This window comes from Puma concolor, chromosome C1 (genome assembly GCF_028749965.1).
Source record: "Puma concolor isolate L17-30 chromosome C1, mPumCon1.1.hap2, whole genome shotgun sequence".
In the NCBI taxonomy this organism is placed as follows: Eukaryota; Metazoa; Chordata; class Mammalia; order Carnivora; family Felidae; genus Puma; species Puma concolor.
In genome coordinates, this window is record NC_141674.1 from 62,372,020 (window position 1) to 62,398,290 (window position 26,271).

The following is a 26,271-nucleotide window of genomic DNA, read 5'->3' on the forward strand; positions in this document are numbered from 1 at the left end:
GAGCCTTTGACTATCTTGATAATTTTCTCTCATTACTTTTAGATATTAATAAAACCTTGGCTTGGTTGTCTATAACTTTTTTTACTCTCCACTGAACTTCAGAAGCTTATCATCAACGGCCTACTGGTTATCTCCACTTGAATGTTTAAAAGATATCTCAGGTTATACCAGATAATGTAACTGTGTCAGTGTGAAATTTCAGAGGCATAATAATGGCATTGTAGTTATGCAGGAGAATAATTTAGTTCCTGGAAGATACATAATTCTAGTTCTTAGGAGATACATAAAAGATGGAGGGCCATCTTTCCTTTTATATCAGATACAATATTAGATGTTGTGGCAGTTATGAAAATGTGCCACCCCGATGTGTTGTGAGGAGCATAACTGACTACTTCTTGATCCAACCCCACATATGTTTCCTGTAGGCTTCTCCAAGCCATGACTCTGCACAGTCAGGGTATTAATGCAAGCCCGTTCCTACAGGGAGTGGACTTCTTTAACAGGTAGTTTTTGCTCAAGGACTTCCCACTGTGCTGCCTTCTGAGATTCTCTGTCCCCAATCCTCCCTCCTCTTCCCCTTCACAGGAATTTCAGTCTCACCCCACCCTTCTCTTGATTCTTGCTCCCTCTACTTTTATTGCTCAAAGTTTTCCCCTCTGGCTGGCCCACAGGCAGTTGCTTTTGAAGCCCCCAAACGCATTCCTGCCTCAGAGCCCTGAAACTTTCAACTCCTCTCTGGGACACTGCATCAGATATCATTCTGGCTCACTCTGACTTTCTTCAAGCCACTGCTCAAAGATTGTCTTTTCAGAGAGGGCTTTTTGAGCCACTTTTGAAAACTAGAACCCCCATCTCCATATTCCCTTTCCACCTTACTCTGTTTTGTGTCTTTCCCTAACATTCATCATTATATGTTATTAGGTGCTTGTTTGTTTGTTGAATATCTTCTCCTTGGATGTAAGTCTCATGAGAGAAATAAGTTTTTCTGCTTTGCTTACTGCTATATCCTCAGTGACTCTAACAGAGCTTAGCATATAGTACCCTTTCAATAAATAATTGTTCAGTAAATGAGTAGGAGTACAAAGGCTTAGTTAAAATCCTATTTCCCCAAAATGCTGTTTTTGTTACTCTATTGCCTTCTGTCATGCAAAGTTGCCAAGGAAAAACCTACAGTAAACATGATTTTTATCCCTTTTGTTTTACTTAGTTTCTTTCTTGGATGCTTGTAAGATATCTTTAATCATTAAAAATTTTTAGACTTTAACAAGATATGTTTAGATGCGGCTAAATGGTCCACATAATAGGTAGGCGATAATCATGAAGGGGAATTTGAGTGCCTTCTCCTCATTCCTCCTTGGTGTCTGGTGTTGCTCTGTTTCAAAACTCTGTGTATGAGTTAGCAGGGAATTATTTTTTTTTTATCTAGTCCATCTATATTAGTTCCCTATGGCTGCCATGACAAATTATCACAAACGTGGTGGCTTCACACAACAGAAATTGATTCCCTCACAGTTCTGGAGGCTAGAAGTCCAAAATTAAGGTGTCAGCAGTTTCATTCTCTCTAGAGGCTCTAGGGGAAATTCTATGCCTGGCTTCTTCTACTTCTGGTGGTTCTCGGCCACATCATTCCAATTTCTGCCTCTGTCTTCAGATCACCTTCTCCTCTGTATGTCTGTTTTCTCTTCTGTCTTTATTTATAAAGACACTTGTCATTGGATTTAGAGCCCACCCAGAACATCCAGGATGATCTCATCTTGATAATCTTAATCACATCTGGAAAGACCCTTATTTTCCAAATAAGGTAATATTCACAGGGTCTGGAGACTAGAAGATTGCAGTCTTTTTGCCACCATTCAAACCACTGTGTTAGCCATGCTGCAATTAAGGTTGTTTCCTTCAAATGATTAGCAAATCACTGATTTACGCTACTGTATACTGTATGTGTATTATAGTGCTTGTGTAAATTTATGAATATATGTATTTGTGATGTGTGTCTGAACATATGTATGTATGTTTTGGGTTTTTTTGTGTGTGATATTTTATTTTTATTTTTTTTTTAATTTTTTTTCAACGTTTTTATTTATTTATGGGACAGACAGAGACAGAGCATGAACGGGGGAGGGGCAGAGAGAGAGGGAGACACAGAATCGGAAACAGGCTCCAGGCTCCGAGCCATCAGCCCAGAGCCTGACGCGGGGCTCGAACTCACGGACCGTGAGATCGTGACCTGGCTGAAGTCGGACGCTTAACCGACTGCGCCACCCAGGCGCCCCTGTGTGTGATATTTTAAAAGGAATCTCAAGAGTACCAAATAACCTGTGTCTACAATTTAGATATTCAGGATGTGTATCAATTGTTTTTCAGGCAGAATTTCTCCCTAGTTTTCTACCATCAGCTAGAATATTTTGATGTAATAATTTTATATATTTTAATATGCTGTATAGGATATTATTGAAGTACCATAACAAATATAAATAGATGACAAAAGCTAAGTATTATTTCATTTCTTCATTAAGTACACATTTCTGGAATGACTGCTATATGCCAGGCACCATGCTAAGTATAAAGGTAATTAAGACATATATTGTACTGAAAGATTTTACAATATTTTAAAAGGGTATATAACATAACATAAATGGCTGTACATCAAAAGAGAAAATAATAATGTCCAAAAAGAGAATGAAATCAAGTGACATGAATCAGGAAGAAAGACAAAAGACCAAAATTATAGATGTGTGCATTTAAAAAAATGAAGACTATTTTTAAGAACAATTTGAGGGTCACATCAAAACTGAGAGGAAGGTAGAGATTTCCCATATACCCTCTCTTTCCCAACACATGAATAGCCACCCCCCCAACACACACACACATTGTCAACATTCTCTATGAGAGGGGTACATTTGTAAAGTTGATGAACTTACACATCATATGATATGTTACACATCATATCACCCAGAGTCCATATTTTACATCATGGTTTATTCTTGGTGTTAAACATTCTATAGGTTTGAACAAATTCATAATGACACGTATCTATCATTAAAGTATCATACAGAGTAGTTTTACTGCCCTAAAAATCCTCTATGCTCTGTCTATTCCTCCTTCACTTCTCCCCACTAATCCTGGCAACCAGTGATCTTTTTACTGTCTCCATAGTTTCGCCTTTTCCAGAATGTCATATAGTTGGAATTATACAGTGTGCAGCCTTTTCAGAATGGCTTCTTTCACTTAGTAATATGCAGTTAGGTTTCCTTCATGTCTTTTTATGGCTTGATAGCTCATTTCCTTTTGGCACTGAAATTATTATGTTGTCTGGATGCACCAAACTTTATTTATCCATGCAACTACTGAAGGGTAGCTTGGTTGCTTCCAAGTTTAAGAAATTGTGACTGAAGCTTCTATAAACATCCACGTGTATACTTTTGTGTGGACATAATTTTCAACTCCTTTGTCTAAATACTTAGCACAATTGCTGGATCTTTTGGTAAGAGTTATGTTTCCCTTTGTAAGAAACTGCCAAACTGTTTTCCAAAGTGTCTCTGTCCCGTTTTGCATTCCCACCAGCAATGAAGGGGAGTTCCCGTTGCTCCACACTCTCACCAGCATTTGGTGTTGAGATGCACATTTTGATCATTTACCACAAATGTATGAAAAGATTGAATACATAGATTTGTGTGTGTAACTACCAGAGAGGTAGAAATCTGTGTAAGCCAGAAATTGCATGGAAGAAACCCCAATATATTTGGAGGAGTAAAACTGCAAATAAACATTTGCTAGATGTTTTCTATGTTTAAATTTACACATTTAAAAACTGCTGTTTGGAAAAAAAGCATTTTGGAATGCACACGATCCATTCTATGCATCCAATTGCTCAAACAAAAGGAGAAAAGAACAAGAAAGAATTCTAGCAAGACCGCCAGCGGCAGGTGCTGGGATTTGCTTCCATGAAGTGTCTTTCTTGACTTTCATTTTGCCTTTGAGGACAGTCACAGGGCTTGAGAAATACTTCAAAGAAGTTTTCTGGCCAGCTATGTTTTGCCAAGCTGTCGTAGCTTTCTCAAAGCTTTCAAAATTATCAAATACCAACATACATCTCCCACACTATTACTTTATCAGGAAAGGACACTGCAAATAGCATCGCAACTTTCAGAATTTTTTATCATGTCATAAAGCAGCTGCAGTCAAACTGCAGTGCCTCCACTCAAGCTGTAACAAGGCAACGTCGGCATTAAGATGTAACGTTCCACAGATGCCAGTTTTAGCAATAGCTGTAATAAGTGTCAGAGGAAACATTATCACATAGTACCTCTTTCAAGTTGGGAATGTGACTTGCATCAATCCTGGAAAGTAATTTTTTGACTTCACATTTCATGCCACCCTAAAAGGGAAAAAATGGTTTGTTCTTACTTGTACTGTCCAGACTTTTCATTTGTTTTACTCTTTTTCTTATCTTTTGCATATTATACTTCCATCCTGGTTGGACCATCAGTTACCCATTAGCTTCTAGATGGGAGGGAAAGATTTTTTTAAAGAGTTCCTATGACATTTAAATGTTCGTTCTGATATTTGACAACCCCCACAACACTGCCAGCATGAATAATATCTATTGAATATCCACTGTGTAAAAAAATTAAAGCTTCACCAACTTCTAATCCCTGAAGATTCAAAGACACGAAAACAATGATTCATGCTTCTAAGGTGTTTATAGCTGAGTGGCAGATACAAAAGTACACATAAATAATGAAGAGTTACGTTTTTTTAATTTTTTTATGTTTATTTATTTTTGAGAGAGAGAGAACATGCATGTAAGCAGGGGAGGGGCAAAGAAAGCAGGAGAGAGAGAGAATCCCAAACAGGCTGTGCACTGCCAGTGCAGAGCTCTACAGCGGGGTTCAATCTCACTAATCATGAGATCATGACCTGAGCCGAAATCAAGAGTTGGATGCTTAACCAACTGAATCACCCAGGCCCCTGAAGAATTACATTTAATAGTGTTTTGCAAATTGCTAAGGTCTTACAGACTTACTGTTTAATCCTTACAATAACCTGACAAGACATTTATAAAGATAAGAGAATTTAAGGTAACATATTAAGAAATAAATAATTTGAGTAATTTTTTTAAAAGACTATTGGCAGAACTGGACTAGAGTCAAAGTTTTGTTTCTCTAAACCCACTGTTCTTTCTACTACACTATATAACTGTAAGAGTTTAAACTGAGAAGAAAGATGGTTATAAAATGAGGAAATTGGTAGAGACTTCAAAAGGAGAGGTGACTTAATCTGATTGCTAAGGATAAGAGGATTGACATAACCTGAAAAGCTGGCAGGAATAAAGACATAAGTCATGTCATAGCAGTAGGCATTTTCTGGATCTTGTCATGCCCACTGTGTAGATTACCACTATAAGTACTCTTACATGGAATGTCCTGATCCAAAAACTACCTAGCAACCTTCTGAAAGCTTTCCCAGAAATCTAAAAAACCAAGACTAACATACAAGTCAGTGAAGAAACAAGAGCCGTGGATTGTTTTGCTTTTAATTTTTTCAGTGTAATGACTTCTTCTTAGGAACGTACTCTTCCTAAGAAAGAGCTTTTAAATTGGGGGCTAACCTAACCACTTTGAGATATGTAATCATTTATAATCCTTGGAAACATAAAGGGTTAGCACGTCTTCTAGAAGACTTAATGCCTTAAGGTGATTTCTACCTAAGGATATTTGTTTTTTTGTCCAATATTTAAAATTGTTCACACATCCCCATTTATGTGTCATAAAGTGAAGATACATATATGTATTTATTATTATTTATTATTGTGAGGAATATCATTTGTTTGCATTGTAATCCTCCATCTTTCTTTTGAGAAACCAACTAAGTAGTTCTCTGATTCTGGCATTTCATTTCTTTTACTTATTTCTTTTATTGAGAAAACACTATGTGTCAGGCTTATGCCACATGAATTTTTTTTCCACAAGTATTATTTCATTTAATCTTTATTTAATGAACTCACAATCCTGAATAAGAGAAATTTGAAGTTCAACAAATTAATTACTTTCCCCAGAGTCACTCAGTAGCCTAAATGGCAGAAGTGATTCTTGAACCAAGTGTTCTGATTCCCAGTCCGTTTTCATTTCCACATTCTACTCACATTCTTTTACCAACTTTCATCATCTTCTAGAGACCAGACACCCAAATTGCTGTTTGCAATTGTTTCTTTGACTATACAGGGTGTGTGGGTAACATTTGTGACTGCTGTTTCCATCATTATGGAGTTAAATAGAAGACTACACACAAATCAAAACCAAAATGAAAAAAAAAAATCAAAAACATAAAAACAAACCCCACTAAATTCTTTAGGAACAAAATGTTCTGCCGTACTGGGTAAGCCCAGAATACAAAGTATCCACAACTTGCTGGATAGCTTATAGACTTCTTTCGAATACTAATCATTTGTCATTTCCATGCTGCGTACAAAGTCTGGGTAGCTGTTGGTAAGCTCGAATAAAATCACTGGGTGTCTTTTGGCTTTGTTTCAGCTGGTGGATTCCTGAGTAACCCAGTCACATAAAGCCAACATCATGAAATATGCATGTTGTTGAACTATTTAGTCACATACCACAGTTTCTAACACATTCTCATTAGATTTAAATACCATCAAGGCAATTCATGCTTCAGCTTAGCCCCTCCTTCAGGTCCCATTGGATCCACCACATCCCCTACTCCCCCACCTTTCTGTTTCCTTCCTTTGGTCCTGTTTCTCTTCCCTCTCTGTGTTCAGCCTTTTCTCCATAGTCATTATTGTTTGTTCTTTGTTGCACGTACTTTCTTTGAACTTATAGATTTCATTATTTTCACACTCATCCTCTTCCATTAAAAACAGTATCAAACACAAATTAATATGACAGATGAGAAAATCAGTCTGTACTTTCCAATTTAGCTTTCCTTAAACCACTCTGTGTGGTGCTTTCAAAGCATGTGTGGAGGACAGTAAATGAATTTTGAAGCCAACTAGTGGATTCTAATCATGATTCTGACACTTTTACCAAATGGGTGGCCTTAGGAAAATTATTTTAAGCTTCTCAGCCTCAATTCCTCAGGTGTAAGGTGAAATATTAATATCACCAAATAAAGCTACAGTAGGGTCTAAATGAGATGAGGAATTCAAAGTACCTAGCTGTGTTACCTTAGGGAAGTTACTTAACCTTTCTGCGATTCCATTTATATTTAAAGTGAGGTAATAACTATATCCACCTCGTGGGGTTATGTGACATTGTTAACCATAAATTGGTTAACATATATTGCTTAGAACCATGCCTAGCACATAGTAATACATAAGCATTACTTATTATTACCTAATACCTAGCACCATGCTTAGCTTGAAAGATCTCCTATCGGTAGTACTTTTCTACAAACGGGGTACTAACAAACCTGTTTTTAGATTACTGACTTGTCAAAATGGGATAAGGGCCCAGTGCAAAGAAAGCATAAATGGACAGATATAGAACATATTAGAAAAGCAAAATCAGTAGGACATAGTGACTGGTTTTATGAGGGGGTTAAAGTTCAGGGAAGAATCAAGGATGGTTCCCTAGTTTTTATTTGGGTAATTTGATTCATGGTGATATCCTGCACTAGGAGAAGAGAAGCAAGCTTTACTCAGGAAGCAGAGCTCAGGATTAGATGGCTCAAGGCTAAAGAGTCCATGGCATTTAGCAACACAGATGTTCATGTTGGAGAAAAGATTTATTGGAAAGGAAGGAAAAAAGGTGAGACTAGTGGATTGAAGAGGAGGAGCTGGCCAGTAAAGAAGCAGAAATAAGTGTAAGAAAACCCTTCAAGAATATTGACTATAAAGGGGAAGAGAACAGTAGAATGTTGTCCAGAGGATTACTTTGAAAAAAGCAGGATGTTGTATCAGTAGCTATATTGATTATTCACAATGGTAATGTTTCTTGAGCAGCTATAATTTGCCAAGCCCTAGAGATCAAAGGATAGAAACTGGTTTAGGAATAGTTTTACTCTCTCTTTGGGAAATAGGAGATATGTAGAAAAAAAAAAAAAAAAAACTAGAGCATATCCTAAGTACCAAATGTATTGAACTGAAAACTGTGTTATTGGCATTCAGTCTCAGATTTATTGGTGTGGGCTAGAATACTTGGGTAAGATTTCAAAAAGAAGGCAAGATTTAAACTTGTTCTTGAAGCAGGGCTAGGATTTAGGTGGTCAGGAAAGGCATGGCAGGGAGGGGTAAATGAGATGAATAGAACTTCAGGCTCATGCATGGCAGTCAGTGATTAGAGGGATAGAGTGAGAAGTGTTTATTCAGCTCATTTCCTTATCTTTACTGGAAAGGTGGGTTTGTTCTAAAGCTTTTTCTGTGTCCTGCATAATATCCAGCAGTGTGGTAGATGCCAAATAAATATTAACCAAATATTTGTTGGGTAAATGCTGATTATATAGGAAACTGACAGATAAGAATTTGCCTGGAGTAAGACTAAAATGGGAAAATTAAGGTATTGAGTCTCAGAGAATTTATTCTGAGTCACAAATTTTGATCTTTATAGAAAATATGAAACATCAATTTGGCCTGAGTAACTACAGAATTCATTCTATGGAACTTAGAAAAAGTTACAGCTGAATATAATCTCACCATAAAATTCCCCCATCATTCTCAGTTGTTCTTTTCCTTTATTCTGCCAGTATTAAAAAGATATTTTAATTAAATAAGATTTTATTGATCGCCAATAATTTCCCAGGTTCATGGGTCTTCCTCCTGTAAAGCTTATAATCTTATTGGAGACAAGCACTGTGAAAGCCCAGATAAGAAGAAATCACTGGACAGGGTGTTGAAAAATTAGGATATTTGTTTATAGGATAATTGGAAGTGAATTCAAACTTGGAGAAGACAGCATGAACAAAAGGAAGGAGAGAAGGAGAAAGGAGCTGGGGGTACTGTGGGGACAGTCACACAGCATTGACAAAGGGTTAGAACTAAAATAGCCCTAAACCGTCATGGTTGATAACTTGTGTTTCTGTGACTAATACTTCTATCCCACGGGGATAGACTATCTAGTGTCTTGAAAAAAACCTACAGCCCTCTTCTCGGCAACTGAAGAGATGCTGAATGGTTCAGTGAGTTTTTAAAAAATAGACCCGTTAGTTTCTTTTGAATTTTCAAAGTGTCCTTGATGGAAGGCATGTGGGACTAAGCACATTTTTAACCTGGCCTTTCGCACAGATACGGGCATTTAGTCTCCCTGTGCTAAGACGAGATAGAGATACCACAGTAAAAGCCATAGCTTCAGATTAGTCCAGTAGGTAAACGGTTCCTTTCCTGAGTTACCTACAAATCCCTGCCTCCAAAGGGGCTGGAAACAAATTCCTCTGAAGCCATACTTTTTTAAACACTTATTCATAGCTCAGGTTAGAAGGAGACACCCCTTTAGAGGTCAGGCTCCGCAGGAGTACAGCCTCTGTTTGTCAGAGATAGAGCCACCTCGCCTGCTCTCGTAGAGTTGCTCAAGTCCAAGACTGCTTTACTTAATTCAGGAAACCTTATTTGTTGATAAAGCCCAGCTCTCCTCTCAGCTGTTATTTTTAAGCTCAGTCCTCCTCTGCTTAACACATGTACACCTACTTCAGGGTCTTTCTTTACACAGGAAACTTGGCACACAAAATATCAATGGTGTCTGCCATGCCAAACTCCAGAGATTTTCTTCTCTTACTTACATATTTGTGTTCTTATTCTCTTCTCTCTCTGTCCTTGTTTCTTTGTCCCCATTAGTGTCCATTATTTTATTTTATCGTAAGAGATAGAACACACCTTTTGTGTTTTAGTGTTTATGCTCAGAAGGCACATTTCCAAAGAATCAGTATTAGACCTGGTTTCTTAAACGTGGGTGGGCAGAGTCCTAGCACACTTTTCAGTGCAAGTTGTGGGCACCCTTAGCATCTATATGTCTGCACTTAACAGAGGCTGGAGACATGCTTAGATTCTCAAGATCAGGGGAAAGGAAGCAGATGAGTCAGGAAAAAGAACAGTTACTAGGGGCTGAATAAGGTAACCTAGGCAAAACATAAAACAAACAAACAAAAAAAAGCTCTTCAAATTATTCCTTTATAGAGTTGAAATTCTGCAGTTTGCATACCTGACAGTCCTCATCCTCCTAAGATTCTATCCTGTTAAAAGTAATAAGCAAAAGCTGTAGCCATCCCTAGAAGCAGAAATTATACTTGCTTGTTGATTCTAGGATACTAACTCGTAGAAACCTTACAATCAATAGCATTTGTGCATGTGGTTCGATTTATCCAGTCATTATCACTCTTCCACTTGCATTTCATGGTGTTGAGCAAATAGTAAGAGTATGGAGTTTTTTTCACATTATTCTCAATAAATGGGTTTAACCACAATACAAATCTTATAATCCACCTCTTCAATCCCACTGGCAATGGGACAAATCCAGTAGCTTTAGAGGTAAGCCTTCAAATATACTTCTACTGACAGACTGAAGTTTGTTTTAGGAAAAGTCAAGGTTCTGCAATCCTTTGCATTTATTGGAGTGTTCTGTTTCCATGGTTTCCAAGGGTTCACTGAAATTAGGCTTTCAGTGTTTAGAAGTTAATGATATGGGGCTTTGGTAAATTCCTCCTCTCTTACCTATGTTATGTTCAAGATCTGTATTTTACTATTCCTGAATGAGTTTGGAGGTCTATTTTACTGTTAACATGGGTTTTCCCCAGCATGCCATCTCTAAAGAACCAATGGTGGATACAAGCTATCTTGTCAGCGTGTATGAAGCCTAACTAGGGTTATTTTCTGGCAGCATAAAAAATAAAATTAAAGTTCTTAGTTTTAGTGAAGGACTAGCTTCAAAGGGATTAATAGGAAAACTTAGGCTTGGGATTCCCTTGGCCTTTGTCAAGGAGGGGCACCTGATGAAATAAAACCCAAACAAAACAGAGTTCCAGAGATCTCACTTTTCAGAGAGAAACAACAACAAGAAAATCTTCTGGTTATGGTGGGAGTTCTGGAACACTTTATGTTGGGCCCAAAGGTACACAGATGACAAGAATAGAGGTGGAGGCCTTATTAAACTATGAATCAAAGTACATGATATCCAGTGGTACTGTACCATTGTTATCAGGTTTGTGTGTGCAGCCCAAATTGTGAGGGACTCTCAGGTGGTCGCCGAGGGCCCCACATAACATGCATAATAAAGAGATATCAACCAGGTCTCTGAAACCAAATGTGCTATCTCATTATCTGGGGCTCACACCCAGGATCCCCTGCAGTTATCCCTCATGATGACACTGAATTTTTGAACTTTTTTTGTTCCCTAAGGATGTAAGAAGCAGAGATAGAAAAATAAATCAGAGGAAGACAGATATCAAAAGAGAGAGCATGTGAGACTACATCTGTGACTGAAAGGAGCTGATCTAGATGACTTGGAAGTGTTTCTTTTTTAGAAAAGAGTGCAAAGCTCCAAAGCGAGTAGATGTGAGCTTTACTGCATTTCAAGGATCTAGAAAGCACCTTACATTATACTTGAAACAAATTGGAAGTAACTCAGGGTATGGGGGTTACATACTCAGAGGTAAAGAGCCACATTTGGTTTGGTAGTGGCAATGGCTTAGGAAGGGTTTTCAAGGGGAACTTGATAAGTGAGAACAGTGTATAGTTGCCCATGCTGAAAGTCAAGAAGGTGGTACTCCCTCCCGGGATGTCTGTAGCAAGACGAGTCCTGGGCCATCAAGTAGTACCACCAGCAAAATGTGGCAGCAGGCAGATCCGGGACTCCTCAGCATCAGGTCTGAATGATTGCTTGTCAGGCAGATGTGTTTGTAAACTAATGACTTTCACAGTGTGATGAGATTGAAAATGAAGCCTAATTGCTTCCACTGATTTAACCCTTGGAATGCTTCCAGGCATGCCGATAGCCATGTGTCTTTAATCATGTAAGTTAATCACCTTCAGGCATTTATCAGAAAACAGTGGCTTATAGGAAATCTGGGGAGCATTGCTGTTGCATTATTACGTTTACACTTCTGAGGCTGTCATCTCTTCAAATAAGGACACTGAGAGGTTGGCCATGGTGCCCTTAAACTAGTGTTTGTTAGTAGCAACTGACACAGGCAATTACATGGCTCTATAATTCAGGAAAAAAGTGAATTAATATTTATGTGGGGTTTTTTTAAGTGACTTAAAAAAAGTGCTTAATGGTAGGAGAGTAGCAACTCACCTTGATCCTTCTAAGGCCATCATGAACTTCAGTCTGGCTCTGGAAGAAAGTCAGAATTGGAAAATGGTCTAATAATCAGGCCAGTCTGATTAATAGTGACAATTAGTATTGGACTATAGTGCATAACCAACTGATTATGAATCATTTGAGCACTTTAGGTAAATTTTCAATATAGGCAATTAAAATGAAAAGACTCATGATGCTTACATAATGACTTCATTAAATTAACTCAGTTCTGAGGTTGGAGTAAAAAAAAAAGTCACAAAGAACCAGCAGAATTTAACTTCCATTCACTTTTGTTTTAAAAAAATGGAGAAAATACTTAAAAGATATAAATACACCCACCACATTGAAAACAGCTTATTCTTTTCTGAAAGTGAACTGTGTTCCTATGGAAAAAAGAACTGAAGGTCAGAGCTTGGATTGTATTCACATTGGATGAAGTAAATCTTGCCCTCTGTTATATTTTGTATTCTACTAAGTGCATGCATTGCTAAGGTTAAAAGAACTTTATTGTGGAGTCATCTGTAAGGGACAGACATTTCAAAGAGATAAATACTCAGTTCTGTTACATAAACAATTGACCCAAATCATTTGCTTCATGATAAAAGACAAAGCTGGAGCCAACTCCCAATTCTGCAGCATCAGTGCAGCCAGGGGAACAAAGATTCCTTTAGGTGAAATGCAGTCATTCAATCAAAGCAACAATAGTTTTATAGAATTAGACAATGGGAATAGAAGGAGAAGAGACTCTCTAGGGCTAAGAATGAGTTGAAGTATTCCATAGTGAAGTCAGTTTCTACTGTGGGTTTTGATTCAGAAAGTCATATTGCTTCCAAGACTCATCGCTTAATACCTAACAAGTACATGGCTGTATAGTTTACAAAGGGCATTGTTTGTAAGTTATACAAACACTCTGTAAGCTAGGTCTTTCGTGTATTAAATAATAACCAATACCTATTTAGCAGTTTAGAATTTACAAAACTCTATGTATTACCTCTTAATGTTCTTCATTCTTCTCAAAATTTTTAAAGATAAGAAAATACTATATGTAAATTCATAGGACTTGTAACAAAAAAACAACAAAAAACAAAAAAAACAGGCATTCTGACTTCAGGTCCCTTTCCCACATACTACCTTCTGTTCATCCTATTGCTTAAGACCTTCCCTTCTACTTCAGTGATCTTCTCCAGAATTAATTCTTATATCCACCATATTCTTTGCTAGGTCTCTGACAGTAAAAGCTGCTTTACATTCTAGCTTATATGTGATAATATTTCTCCCTTTCAGTTGACATGTCATCCCCAATCAGATTGTCATCTCATCTTTTTAAAAGCAGGTGCTGCGGTTTCTACCACAGAACAAAGCCTTCACAGCAGGAAGGGTAAACCTATGCACATATCCACATTGGCGAACACCATTCCAGCATACCATTTCTCCTGTATTGCATGATCACCAAAGACAGCAATAAAGCCCTATGAGCTACTGACGCTACAAGGTTGACTTGGCATGCTCAATAGCTAAGCTACTTGCTTCTGAGCCTGAGCTTCATTTGCCACAACAAAATTATTGTTTTGCAAACAACGTGGACTTTTGGAATCACATCATATTAATAAAAGAAAGGATAAGAACCACATGATCCCCACAATAGTGCACAAAAAGCATTTGACAAATTACATCCTTTCTTGATTTAAAAAAAAAAAAAAAAAAACCTCAAGGAAGTGGAAATAGAATGAACATACCTCAGTCATAAAGGCCATATACGGAAGACCCATCACTAATATCATCCTCAATGAGAAAAATGGAGAGCTTTCTCCTTAAAGTCAGGAACATGACAGGGATGTCCACTCTCACCACTGCTGCTTGACATAGTGTTAGAAGTCTTAACCTCAGAAATCAGGCTTCAAAAAGAAATAAAAGGCATTCAAATTGGCAGATGACATGATACTCTAGGTGGAAAACACAAAATACTCCACCAAAAAATGCCTAGAACTGATAGATGAATTCAGCAAAGTCACAGGCTATAAAATCAATGTATCTGTGGCATTTCTATACACCAATAATGAAACAGCAGAAAGAGAAATCAAGGAATTAATCGCACTTACAACTGCACCAAAACCCATAAAATACCTAGGAACAAACCTAACCAAAGAGATAAAAGATCTATACACTGAAAACTATAGTAAACTTATGAAAGAAATTGAAGAAGACACAAAGAAATGGAAAAAGATTCCATGCTCATGAACTGAAAAAACAAATATTGTTAAAATGTCAATGCTAGCCAAAGCAATCTACATATTCAATGTAATCCCTATCAAAATAACACCAGCATTCTTCACAGAGCTAGAACAAACAATTCTAAAATTTGTATGGACCCAGAAAAGACCCCGAATAGCCAAAGCAATCTTGAAGAAGAAAACCAAAGCTGGAGGTATCATAGTTCCAGACTTCAAGCCACAATAAAAGCTATAATCATCAAGACAGTATTGGCACAAAAACAGACACATAGATCAATGGAACAGAATAGAGAACCCAAAAATGGGCCCACAAATGTTTGGCCAACTAATCTTTTTTGTTTTTTTTAATTTTTTTAATGTTTATTTATTTTTGAGAGAGACAGAGACAGGATGCAAGTGGGTTGGGGCAGAGAGAGAGGGAGACACAGAATCTGAAGCAGGTTCCAGGCTCTGAGCTGTCAGTAGAGAGCCTGATGTGAGGCTCAAACTCACAAGCTGTGAGATCATGACCAGAGCTGAAGTCGGAATTTCAATCAACTGAGCCACCTAGGTGCCCCAACTAATCTTTGACAAAGCTGGAAAGAGTATCCAATGGAAAAAAGACGATCTCTGTAGCACATGGTGTTGGGAAAACTGGACAGAGACATGCAGAAGAATGAACCTGGACCACTTTCTTACACCATATACAAAAATAAACTCAAAATGGAAGAAAGACCTAAATGTGAGACAGGAAACCATCAAAATCCTAGAGGGGAAAACAGACTACAATCTCTTTGACCTCAGCTGCAGCAACTTCTTAAAAGACATGTCTCTGAGGCAAAGGAAACAAAAACAAACATGAACTATTGGGACCTCATCAAAATAAAAAGCTTCTGCACAGCAAAGGAAACAATCAGCAAAACTAAAAGGCAACCGACAGAATGGGAGAAGATATTTGCAAATGACATATCAGATAAAGGGTTAGTACCCAAAATCTATAAAGAACTTTCAAACTCAACACCCAAAAAACAAATAATCCAGTGAAGAAATAGGCAGATGACACAAATAGACACTTTTCCAAAGAAGACATCCAGATGACTAACAGACACATGAAAAGACGCTCAACTTCACTCATTATCAGGGAAATTACAAATCAAAACCACAATGAGATACCATCTCACACCTGTCAGAATAACAGGAACAGAATAACAACTCAGGAAACAATGGATGTGGTGAGGATGCAGAGAAAGGGAAACCTTTTTGCACTACTGGTAGAAATGCAAACTGGTACAGCCACTCTGGAAAACAGTATGGAGGTTCCTCAGAAAATTAAAAATAGAGCTATCCTATGACCCAGCAACTGTACTACTAGGTATTTGTCCAAAGGATACAAAAATGCTGATTTGAAGGGGGCACTTGCATTGCAATTTTATAACATCACTATGGACAATGGCCAATGTATGCAAAGGGCCCAAATGTTCATTGACTGATGAATGGATAAAGAAGATGCGGTATATATACATATATATGCAATGGAATATTACTCAGCAATCAAGAAGAATGGAATCTTGCCATTTGCAACAACTTGGATGGAACTAGAATGTATTATGCTAAGCAAAATAATTCAATCAGATGAAGATAAATATATGATTTCACTCATATGTGGAATTTAAGAAACAGAACAGATGAATATAGGGGAAGGGAAGGAAAAATAAACAGAGACAGAGAGGCAAACCATAAGAGACTCTTAAATACAGAGAACAAACTAAGGGTTGTTGGAGGGGTTTTGGGTAGGGGAATGGGCTAAATGGATGATGGGCATTAAGGAGGGCACTTGTTGGGATGAGCACTCGGTGTTATATAAAAGTAATGAACCACTAAATTCTACTCCTGAAATCATTATTGCACTGTACGTTAACTAACTTGGATTTAAGTAAAATTTAAAAATTAAAAAAAAAATCTCATTACTCCAATGAGATTTTCATTGATTACATGTCACTCAGAGTGTTTTGGACTGAGTCTGTGGCTGGTTTTCAGAAGAGAGGGGCTGGCATTAATTGCTTGCAGAATTGAACAGTTCTGGTTCTGGTGACTACTTGTTTCTTTGGCCACACAGACGAATGAATCTTTTCAGTGTGTTTGAACTCTAATTGAATCCCAATGTTCACTGATGTAGTTAATTTTCATTGAAAATAGTTTCATTTGTGGGGAAAAATGTTAAATCAGAAATGCCAAAAATTACTGTAAGAATTAAGGATTGTTGATCTTTACCTCTTGAACTTCCTTGTGTGGTTTTACCAAACCTACTGCCTTCTGGAGAGCATTCCTCAGCATCATGTGACCCTTAAAGATGTTTCCAGAGAGCTTACATGGCAAGTGTGCATGTATATGTATGTGTGTGCACTGCTTATGTGTACATATGTGTATATTACAGCATCTGTTCATCATTGTCCTCCTTCCTTTCAGTGTAACCCATCTCTTCTCATCTCCTGCCCCTTCTTTTCTCATCTCCTTATGCCTCTCTCCCAGATGGTAGGACTTGGGCTGAAGTGCTAGTTCAATCAATTACTGACAGGTTTGCATATCTACCAAATTCACATCAGAAGGGTCTGACTCAAAGGGATGTTTCCACCCAATGTTATGTACATGAAGATGCTCCATAAAGCCTTATCTGTAACAGAAGACTGTCTCTCCCCAGAATTTTATACAAAAGAAAGCAGATAAAAAAGAACCTCCCAGGTGGTGTTCTGGTGGAGAAAAAGCCTTAGAATTCCCATCACCTTGTTTTCTTTCACTTTTCTGATCCTGATGACATTCTCTGTGTACCTAGCTTAATTCCCAGGTCAGATTGCAAGTTTCCTGTTCACAGGGATTGTGTTTCATTCACCTACATATGACACATTAGCCACACACTGGAAGGGAAGAAGGTTAGTATTTGTCTACTGGTTCTTGGTGGATCAAAGGTGTATTAGATTTATTTCCATGTAGCTTGTTGACTTCATTCTTTTTACCTTACAGTCATACATTGAACACAGGAATTTTTAGCACTAGCTGGAATTTTGATCACTTTCTTCACTCAAACTTTCTGGACTTTTGCCCTAGACATCAAGCTGGAAGAGTTCTGGCTCCTCAGGGCCTATCTGGATGATGTGGGAGTCAACTTCTCCTAAAAAAGGCACACTTTGGAGACTGAGGTTTGAATGCTTCCTCCACCTCTTACTAGCTATGATACTGGCCATCTTAGGTGACCACTCTGATCCTCAGTTATCCATCTGTAGGGTAGATATGCTAATATCAACCACACAGTGGCTCCATGAGGGATGGAAAAATCTCAAAAACACCAGTGCTTGCCCACAGGAGGCTCTCATGCAATATTTACTCACTTTTTTCTTTACTGCCACCCTCTCTGTTATCTCCCCTCAATTTTTATTGTTCTTCTTCCTCTCAAAACTTGCCATTCATGACAAATCTCAGGTAAACTCTTCAAATTATCACTAATAATAATTGCATCACTTCTATTGTCCTAACTGGCTTCTTCTACAAACTCATCCTCTTCCCTAGATATCCTCAACCCCAATGCCAGTGACTCTCTGACACAGCACAAAGCCTACTTCAAAGCCTTGCTGCTGTCACTGATAAAATAGATTCTCTCAGCTTCACCGCCTGCCTGTCTCTCTCCATTTATTTCACTCCAGATAGGAAGTATGACTCAGCACCAACTAATAAAATGAATGGATGAATTTTAGGGGTAGTTTAAAAAGCTAGTTTCCATTATTACTGAGTGGTTAGAGAAGGAGTGGACAAATCCAGAAGACTATCTTGAAGTAAGTAGAAAATTCCCTTTTATTCCAGCACTTCCCAAAGTTCTGCAATATTATTTGCATAGATTCCCTTTTGGAATTTGGCCCCATTTGCTGCTATGAACTCAAATTGTCCAGTGTCCTAAATTGTCACTGCATCCTTTGTTTTGTTTAATTTCTATTGCTTGTTAAGAACACAAGAGTTCAGGGGTGCCTGGGTGGCTCAGTCAGTTGGGCGTCCAACTTCTACTCAGGTCACAATCTCACAGTTTGTAAGTTCGAGCCCCGCATCAGGCTCTGTGCTGACAGCTCAGAACTTGGAGCCTGCTTCAGATTCTGTGTCTCCCTCTCTCTCTCTGCCCCTCCCTTGCTCGAACTCTGTCTCTCCCTCTCTCTCTGTCTCTCAAAAATAAATTAACACTAAAAAATTTTTTTTAAAAACAAAAAGAACACAAGAGTTCATGTTGCATGTTATTTCGATTTGATAAAAACAGTAGTTATTTGTCTGGTGAGTCCAGTCTTGCCAAGCACAACATTGACTTTAGTCAAGTTTCTCAGCCTCCCAAGTCAGCCACTATCCTTTTCATAAAAATTCATAGAATTTTTAGTAAGACAACCCTTTCTAATTGGATATTTTATTGCTTTGTACTTAAGAACTCTAAACTAGAAAACTCCTAGTGTGATGAAGGATGATCCTTGGTTTTCTGTTCTTTTTTGTCCTCTCTATCTAAGCTATCCCAAGATCTAGACACTTTATTTTAGATGTTTTGATGGATTTACCCTATCTTATTTGTTTTCCACTCTTTTTACTTTTGTCCTTAATACCCAGGGCCTAAAATTATTCTTGAAGGCTAATCTCTCTGCTTTCAGAGCATTGCACCCTATGCATAAAAATGTGCTATTTCCTTGTATCAAGCCTAGAATTCCCTTCCCAGCTTTCATATTTCCTTGTAATTATCCAATACTACTTCCACCTGATTTTCCTCCATTATTCTCCAGCATGCACTGTCTAATTTAGTAAGTATATTCTTCTTATAATTCCTGATACCAACTCCAGGCATCCCCAACTTTTGGCCTTTACTAAGATTATCCCCCAACTTGGATTTTTTTTCTCCCTTCATCTGCCTCATTTCCTCCTCACTACAACATAAGCTCACAAACGCTTTGCCTATATCCACTATATCCCAGTATATAGGAAAGTTCCTGGTATATAATCCACGTTTAGCCAATTTATATTTATAGAGTTACTGACTGTCTCTCAAGGCCCACTTCAAAGATAATTTCCTTTTTTAACCTACACTATTTTTTCTGAATTTTTACATAACCCACATTCATCTTTACTTTTTATCAACTGATTATAAGTTCTTTGAAGATGAAATCTATAACTTGCCTCACTTTGCATCTCTCAGAGTGTCTTGATAATGTGAGGAAAGTAAATATTGTCCTTGGGGGGAAAGGTCCATAACACAACACAAAGATGATTCATAAAATCATTTTTCACCTACTGTTTGCCAGTCCCTGTTCTAAGATCTGGGATGATGGCCTACATGAACTGGATTCTGCGTCTTCACTGTTACTACTTACCTGTGTAATCTCTGTTGATACACTTAAGTTTTCTGAACTTGAGACTTCTGCAGGAACTAAGAGGGTTATACTAAGTTAGTTCTAATGTCTCGTCCAATTGTAGGATTCTGTGAATTCTAAATATTTATCAGCAGACAGATGAGCGGTATTCAAACAGTACTCATGACTGTCTATTTTCAGTTACTTTTAGTTAATTTATTTGCTAACAAATGTTTATTGAATACTCCTGTGCAATGCATGTGCTAAAAATGCTGGAGGTACAGCAAGGAGCATAATCCCTGCATGATTCCTGACATACCCTGCTTCTCATACTGTGATGCACTGGGTGGCCCAGTGACTAAATTCATTGAAATTTCTTTGATAAAAGAGTAAAATTTTGCTAAACTCTCCACCCCAACTCCAGCTAGGTGGTATAATCAGTCTTAATAACATAAAATACTTACTTTGGAAGAAATTTAAGCAAACAAATGAATAAATATTCCAAACAAATGTAACTTATCTGGTGGCTTCTCAAGATCCATGGTTTTAAGCTATTACCTTGATGACTACTATTGTGGAAAAAGTGAATGTTTAATTGGTGGTTCAGGGAGCCTTTCCCTCTGTTTAACTTGAACAGCTCCATTTAAAAATCTGTATTATATGTTGAGATTATGCTCCTCAAAATATTTTTTAATAACCACTGTTCTAGATAACTAATCAAAATTAAAATAAAATAACAGACAAGATGCTATACATATAGGTGTATTGTGTTTAGGGAATCCATGCTCAATATGTGTTTTAATGATATCTCTAAAATGTAACACCCCATATCCTTTGATAGACCAAGATATTGTGGTATTGAAACTCCCATAAATCCCTCAGAGAATCTGGTGGTACAACATCAGATGCATTTTCTTGTCATACTTGAACTTCCAGAGAGTTCTTGATGCTATCAAGTTCTTATGACAGTTGTCTCATCATATGTTGCAACTGATAAATTTGAAGTTAAAGAGAGCATCCTGGGGGTTTTGTTTTGACATCCTTGATTACTTCTACACTGGGTTTTTCCAAGCAAATTGGCTTTAAACATATTCTAGATTTTAAGTAGTTGAAAGAGGATTAAGTCTATATTACTGAAATAAAATTCATTAATGATACTAGGGAAATTCAAAAGTAACTTTCTTATAACGCCGCAGTCAGCCCCAGAAAGTATTTATGTAAAGAATTCAATATCTTATTTGGGTCTTATTCAGGACTAGAAAATAATAGTGTTTTCTGTATATTGATCACAAAGCAAAACAATTAAGGATAGAGCAAATACAATAAATATAGTATAACCTATAGACACTAAAAGAAATCCAGTGGATGATCTCCTAATACTGAAATGCCTCATTTACAAGGCAAATGTGAAATAAGCATTCAGTAAGAAGCACTCCATGACAATCTTGGATCATGATGTGTTTGTCCATCCATAAGATATCCCACAGCTCATTTTACCAATATGTGGGAGGAAGAATGACCTCTTTGGGGGCTGTCTCAGCCTTGATTTACTTTTTGAAAAGGCAGGACATTCTTAATCTCGCTTGAATTCTGGGTTGGAAAGACTTTGGTGATCTTTATAACTTTTTCTCCCTACAACCTTAAAAAGGGGTTTAGCTAGTATCAGGCTTAAAAACACTCCTTCTTCCTGGGAGTGTAGCTAGAACATGTTGGCCAAGACTTATTCCACAAAGGGTCCTTTTATTATGTTCATGTCAGGCTCTGACTTGAACTGCCCTTATGCTTAGGGTTCCAGCAAGCTGGTTCCCTTGCTCTGGCTCTCATATGCTCATGGATGCCTTTGACCCTGCCTGTTAACAATTGTATTAGCAAATGAACCACAGAGAGCTGAAATACTGATCTTCAGCGAATGGGTCTTTTTGACAAGTTTAGAGGGCTTATCCAAAGTGAGACACTGCGTATACTTTCCAAGTTAGATATAAAATGATTTTGTAAATATTCCTTTTGAATTAGCAAAATTAAAAAAAAAATAAGAGTCACTAACCTAAGATCTCTGCCAGTCTTTTGCAGCTTGTTCAGCCTCTGGGTAAACAAATGATGACTATCAACCTCTTCCTTAAGACACCAGATTCAGAAATAATGAAGTTTACTCAAAGTCAGTGTTTTGTTTTTTGTTTCACTGTTTTTGTTTTGTTTTGTTTTTTACAGTCACAATATTCTTCTCTGTGAGGACGGGCATGCAGTGGTGGCAGATTTTGGAGGTGAGAGATTTCCATGAAAAATCCCCAAATGACATCAGTTTCTTTCTTCATTCTTAGTTGGTGTCTCATATTGTATGATGAAGCTGAAAAAGCAGTTCACACTGACAGCTATACTTTTCTAAATCATTCAAATTTCAGTGACCCTGAATTTTAAAAGTATATCATTTATTTTCAGTTTTTTCTCTTTGATATACCCAGGTACAAGAAAGGAAGTAAGCCTTTAAATAAGAGGTTTCTAGGGGGTTCAAAATTTTAGTTGTGATTTTGACCTTGTTTTTAAAGATGTTTTCTTTAACACGAATTCATTTTTTCTTTCCATCAGAATCAAGATTTCTACAGTCTCTGGATGAAGACAACATGACAAAACAACCTGGGGTTTGCTGCTGCTTATGTTCCTTATAATTATGAAACAATTAAAATCTGTAAACTCAGCATGACAGGAAGTGAGATGAGAGCAGCTTTAACTGGAAGCATTGTCATTGTCCCAGGGGCAGGATAAAGTTTTATGTTTTTATTTTCAGGAAACCCTCAAAAGAACTCTTTCAAGGCTGTACCAGAAAAATAGATTAGATATATGTCTGGAAAATGAGATGGATAAAATAATACAGAATTTATTTCAGATGTAACTGAAAAAAGTACCAAGCAGGCATGGTTAATTGGCTTTCATTTTTAGATCTTCTTATTAAGTAGTGGAGAGAGTTAACATTTAATCAGTAACTAACTATAGAATTTGTAGTTAACCAGCATCTAGTAACAACTTTTTTCTGCTTCAGCATTATAAGGTAAAATGGCATATAACCAAGTATTAATGTTTAACTAAAATATAAGTTTTAACATCTGGAGCAAACATAATTGTATTCAAAAATGTCTGCTATTAAAATCATTACCTGCTCTCTTCTTTACTCTCCTCCCCTCCCCCAAAAAAGTAACTTCTCTTCCTAGACCACGTGTGTTATTTAACTACCTAAGCTTAGGGTAATTTCCCATTCCTTCCTTTTTCTGCTTCCACAGATACATTACTCAGTCATGTTTTCTGTTTGTTTGCATGCTTGTTTTAAGTTCATCCGAAACTCTCATTTTCCACTTCAGTTCATGTCTTCATCATCCCTTTTCTGGACTAGAAGTAGGATTCTAACTCCAGTACTGTCTTCCAGTTCCTTCTTTGCAACATCAGCCAAGTGTTAGGTTCTGACAATTCATCTCCTCCTATAACCATCACAGATACCCAGTACCCACAGGCCAAAATCCAAATTCATTGCCTGGAAGCCTCCTGCCCTCCTAAATCTGGCCCAGGGCCCCTCTGTGACCTCTTCTCCCACAGTAAGTTCTCTCAAGTCCCCTACACCCTAATACACAAGCCTCCTGCTCATTCCCCAAAAAGGCCATTCACATTCATATCCCTGTGTCTCTGCTAGTGTGGCTTTCTCTGCCTGGACAGTCCTTCACTCCACCTCACCTAGAAAGGTCTTGCAAGGCCTAGGAAATTTTATCCATTGTAAGAGCCTTCCCTTCCATAACATCCCCCCCCCCCCCACACACACACACCTGCTGCCTCCTCCCCGTGCATTTTTCTGTCTGTGCTTTTGTAGCATTTTGTACTGCTAATTCGTACCCTTACTCATTCAGTCAATAAACATTTATTGAGGGCCTACCATGTGTCAGACATTGTGCAAGGGACCAGGAATGCAAAATGTGAAGAAAATCTTGATGTCAAGAGCTCATTTTCTATGGGGAAAACACAGTAATAAGCAGATAGATTTAAAGCAGTATGGAAGTCCTGTGATAAGTAAGGTGTGACAGAGCATCTTGGGATGAATGGGAATAAATTAGGTGCAGGGAGAACAGAAAAGAGTGCCAGGTAGAATGAACAACAGCATGAGCAAAGATGTAGGGAAGGATGAGAAATATCAGACTTCCTGGGGGAACTTCAAAGAGCTTGTCATTGTTGGCATGCTCTGGGTGAGGAAGAGAAAGTGAAAGATGAGTTAGAGAGGAAGGCAGGAAATACATCATGGACCATGTTGTAAGTGAGATTAGGCATGTCTTGTTTCCCCAGTTAGATTTCATTCATTCATCCAGAAAATATTTATGGACTACTTACTAAATGCCAGACATCCTTCTAGGAACTGGGAATATTGCAGTGAACAAATTAATTTTCTTATTCCCATGGATCTAATATTCTACTAGAAGGAGATAGACACTGAACAAATCAACAAAATATGTATCAGGTTGTGATAAGTGTTACAGAGTAAAAACAAAGCAAGTATGTGAATGGAGAATGGGGGTATCACTTAGATAGGGTAAGAGGGAAAGATAATATTTGATGAGAGGCCTGACCAGGAGTCATCCATGTAAGGGGAAGAGCAATGTAGGCAGAGGGAACAGTCAGTGCAAAGGCCCTGACACAGGAAAATTCTTTGTGTGTTCAAAGGCAGAATGACTAGAGTGTAGTGAGCAAGAGGAGAATGGCAAGATATGAGGTAAGAGAGGAAGAATGAGTCCTCTTTTGATAGGACACACAGTACCTGAGACACAGAGATAGCTAGATCAGTGATTCTCAACCCTGGCACCACATTGGAATCACTTCAGAAACTTTTTAAAAAGTATTTTGCCTGAACCCATCCCCCAGAAATTCTGATTTCATTGGCCTGGGGTTGATCTTGGGTACCTGTATCTTTTCAAATTTCCCCCAGGTGATTCTCAAATACATCCAGACTCTGGCTAAATAAACTTTTGTTGAATGAAATTGAATTGGATTTCACCAACAGCAAGTAATTTTTTTTTTTAATCCTAGCAGCACAGTCTTTAAGCACAGCACTACTCTAGATTTATTTTGAAGGCTATTTTGTTTCTTACTAGTTATGTGGCCTCATGTAAGCTGGCTAATTACTCTATTACTCCCCTGTGGGAAAATGGGCATACGGTATGCCTACTTCCACTTATGCAATGTTGTGACACAAGGCATAATCTGCTACATAAGTTGGAGGCTATTTGGAAGGTGAAAGCCCATGTGGAAGAATTGCATATAAGCATCATAATCGGAATACATATATTCTTAGAATGCTATAATTATGCATGATTTCAAAATAAGGTAGACACTTGAAAAGAATTATCAGCAGCCAGCTCTACATAGAATTTCAGTAAGAGCAATAAAAGAATGCTGGTTTCTTCCAGTGGAAATACAAAGAAACAAGGTGTTTGGCGAAGTTCACTGATAAGGTTATGGAGCCATGGGATTTTAGAGCTGGAAGGGTTTGCCTCTTCTGTTCTGCCCTTAAGGAATCCGAGGTCCAGGAGCATACAAGACTTGCCCAGGGCTGCTCAAACAGTGAATGGTAGAGCTGGAGCTGGAATTTTCTTCTCCTAACTCAAAACCTAGTGCTCTTTCCCCTAAACTACAAATCAACCAAATGTATGCCATTTGCATCTCAGAAAGCAAACTTATATTTCAAACCAAAAAATACATAACTGCAAGTGAAAAGAATGTAAATAATGCCATCAAAGCATGAATATAAAACTTCATACAGAGAAAACTATAACATTTTATAGGTTTTCTTCCTGGAATACTGCACAAACCATATTCAGAAATAACACAACTGGGCAAACACAGGAGATATGACAGACCTGATCCTGCCAGTGAGCTATCTGCTTCATAAGAATGTCCTGGGCACTCCTCTAAGGCTCTATCTCTCCTCAGTCATGAGAGCATTATTTATGGGTCTAATTTAGTGGCTTCCTAAACTACAACCTGAAGATCTAAAGGAAGAAAGGTGTGATTCACCCCCAGGGAGGCATAGAGCTCTTGGATGAATCGTGGTTGGCTATTCATAAGTTTATAAGGCTTCTAGGGGAAAGATGCTCAGAAGTAAACAAAAAATGTTGCTGCTGTGATCATTTTACAAGATGCAGGGTTACTTGATGATTAATATTGTTGCAATATTTTTGGAATGATTATGAATTTCATGATCTTCCAATGATTAAGAAAAATGCCTTTGTAAAACTGAACAATGATAGTAAACATGGTATTAATGTATAAACACATCAGCTTATTGCATGGTACAGGGTAATCAGTGTTATTTTATCTTTATATCTTCTGAGAACAATGGGAGAACACTTACCAAATCCTCACAGAGAAGAGCACTGTTTCTACAATGGGATGACTAAACACTTGGCAAATGACTTGTGGATGTTTCTG

The 26,271-nt window shown here is 37.7% G+C and overlaps 1 protein-coding gene across 4 annotated transcripts in view; it reads left to right on the forward strand.

The window, feature by feature from the left end:
* The window catches only part of TNNI3K (TNNI3 interacting kinase), a 293,732-nt gene that overhangs the window by 169,097 nt on the left and 98,364 nt on the right, over nucleotides 1-26,271 (forward strand). For 3 of the 4 annotated variants that reach the window (XM_025912718.2, XM_086717284.1, XM_086717283.1), the window contains 2 exons: nucleotides 22,024-22,076; nucleotides 22,399-22,451. In XM_025912718.2, coding sequence (XP_025768503.1) covers nucleotides 22,024-22,076; nucleotides 22,399-22,451 — 106 coding nt within the window. Of the gene's footprint in view, nucleotides 1-22,023; nucleotides 22,077-22,398; nucleotides 22,452-23,297; nucleotides 26,249-26,271 lie in introns of those variants that run through there. The other variant, XM_086717285.1, reaches the window with a different exon arrangement.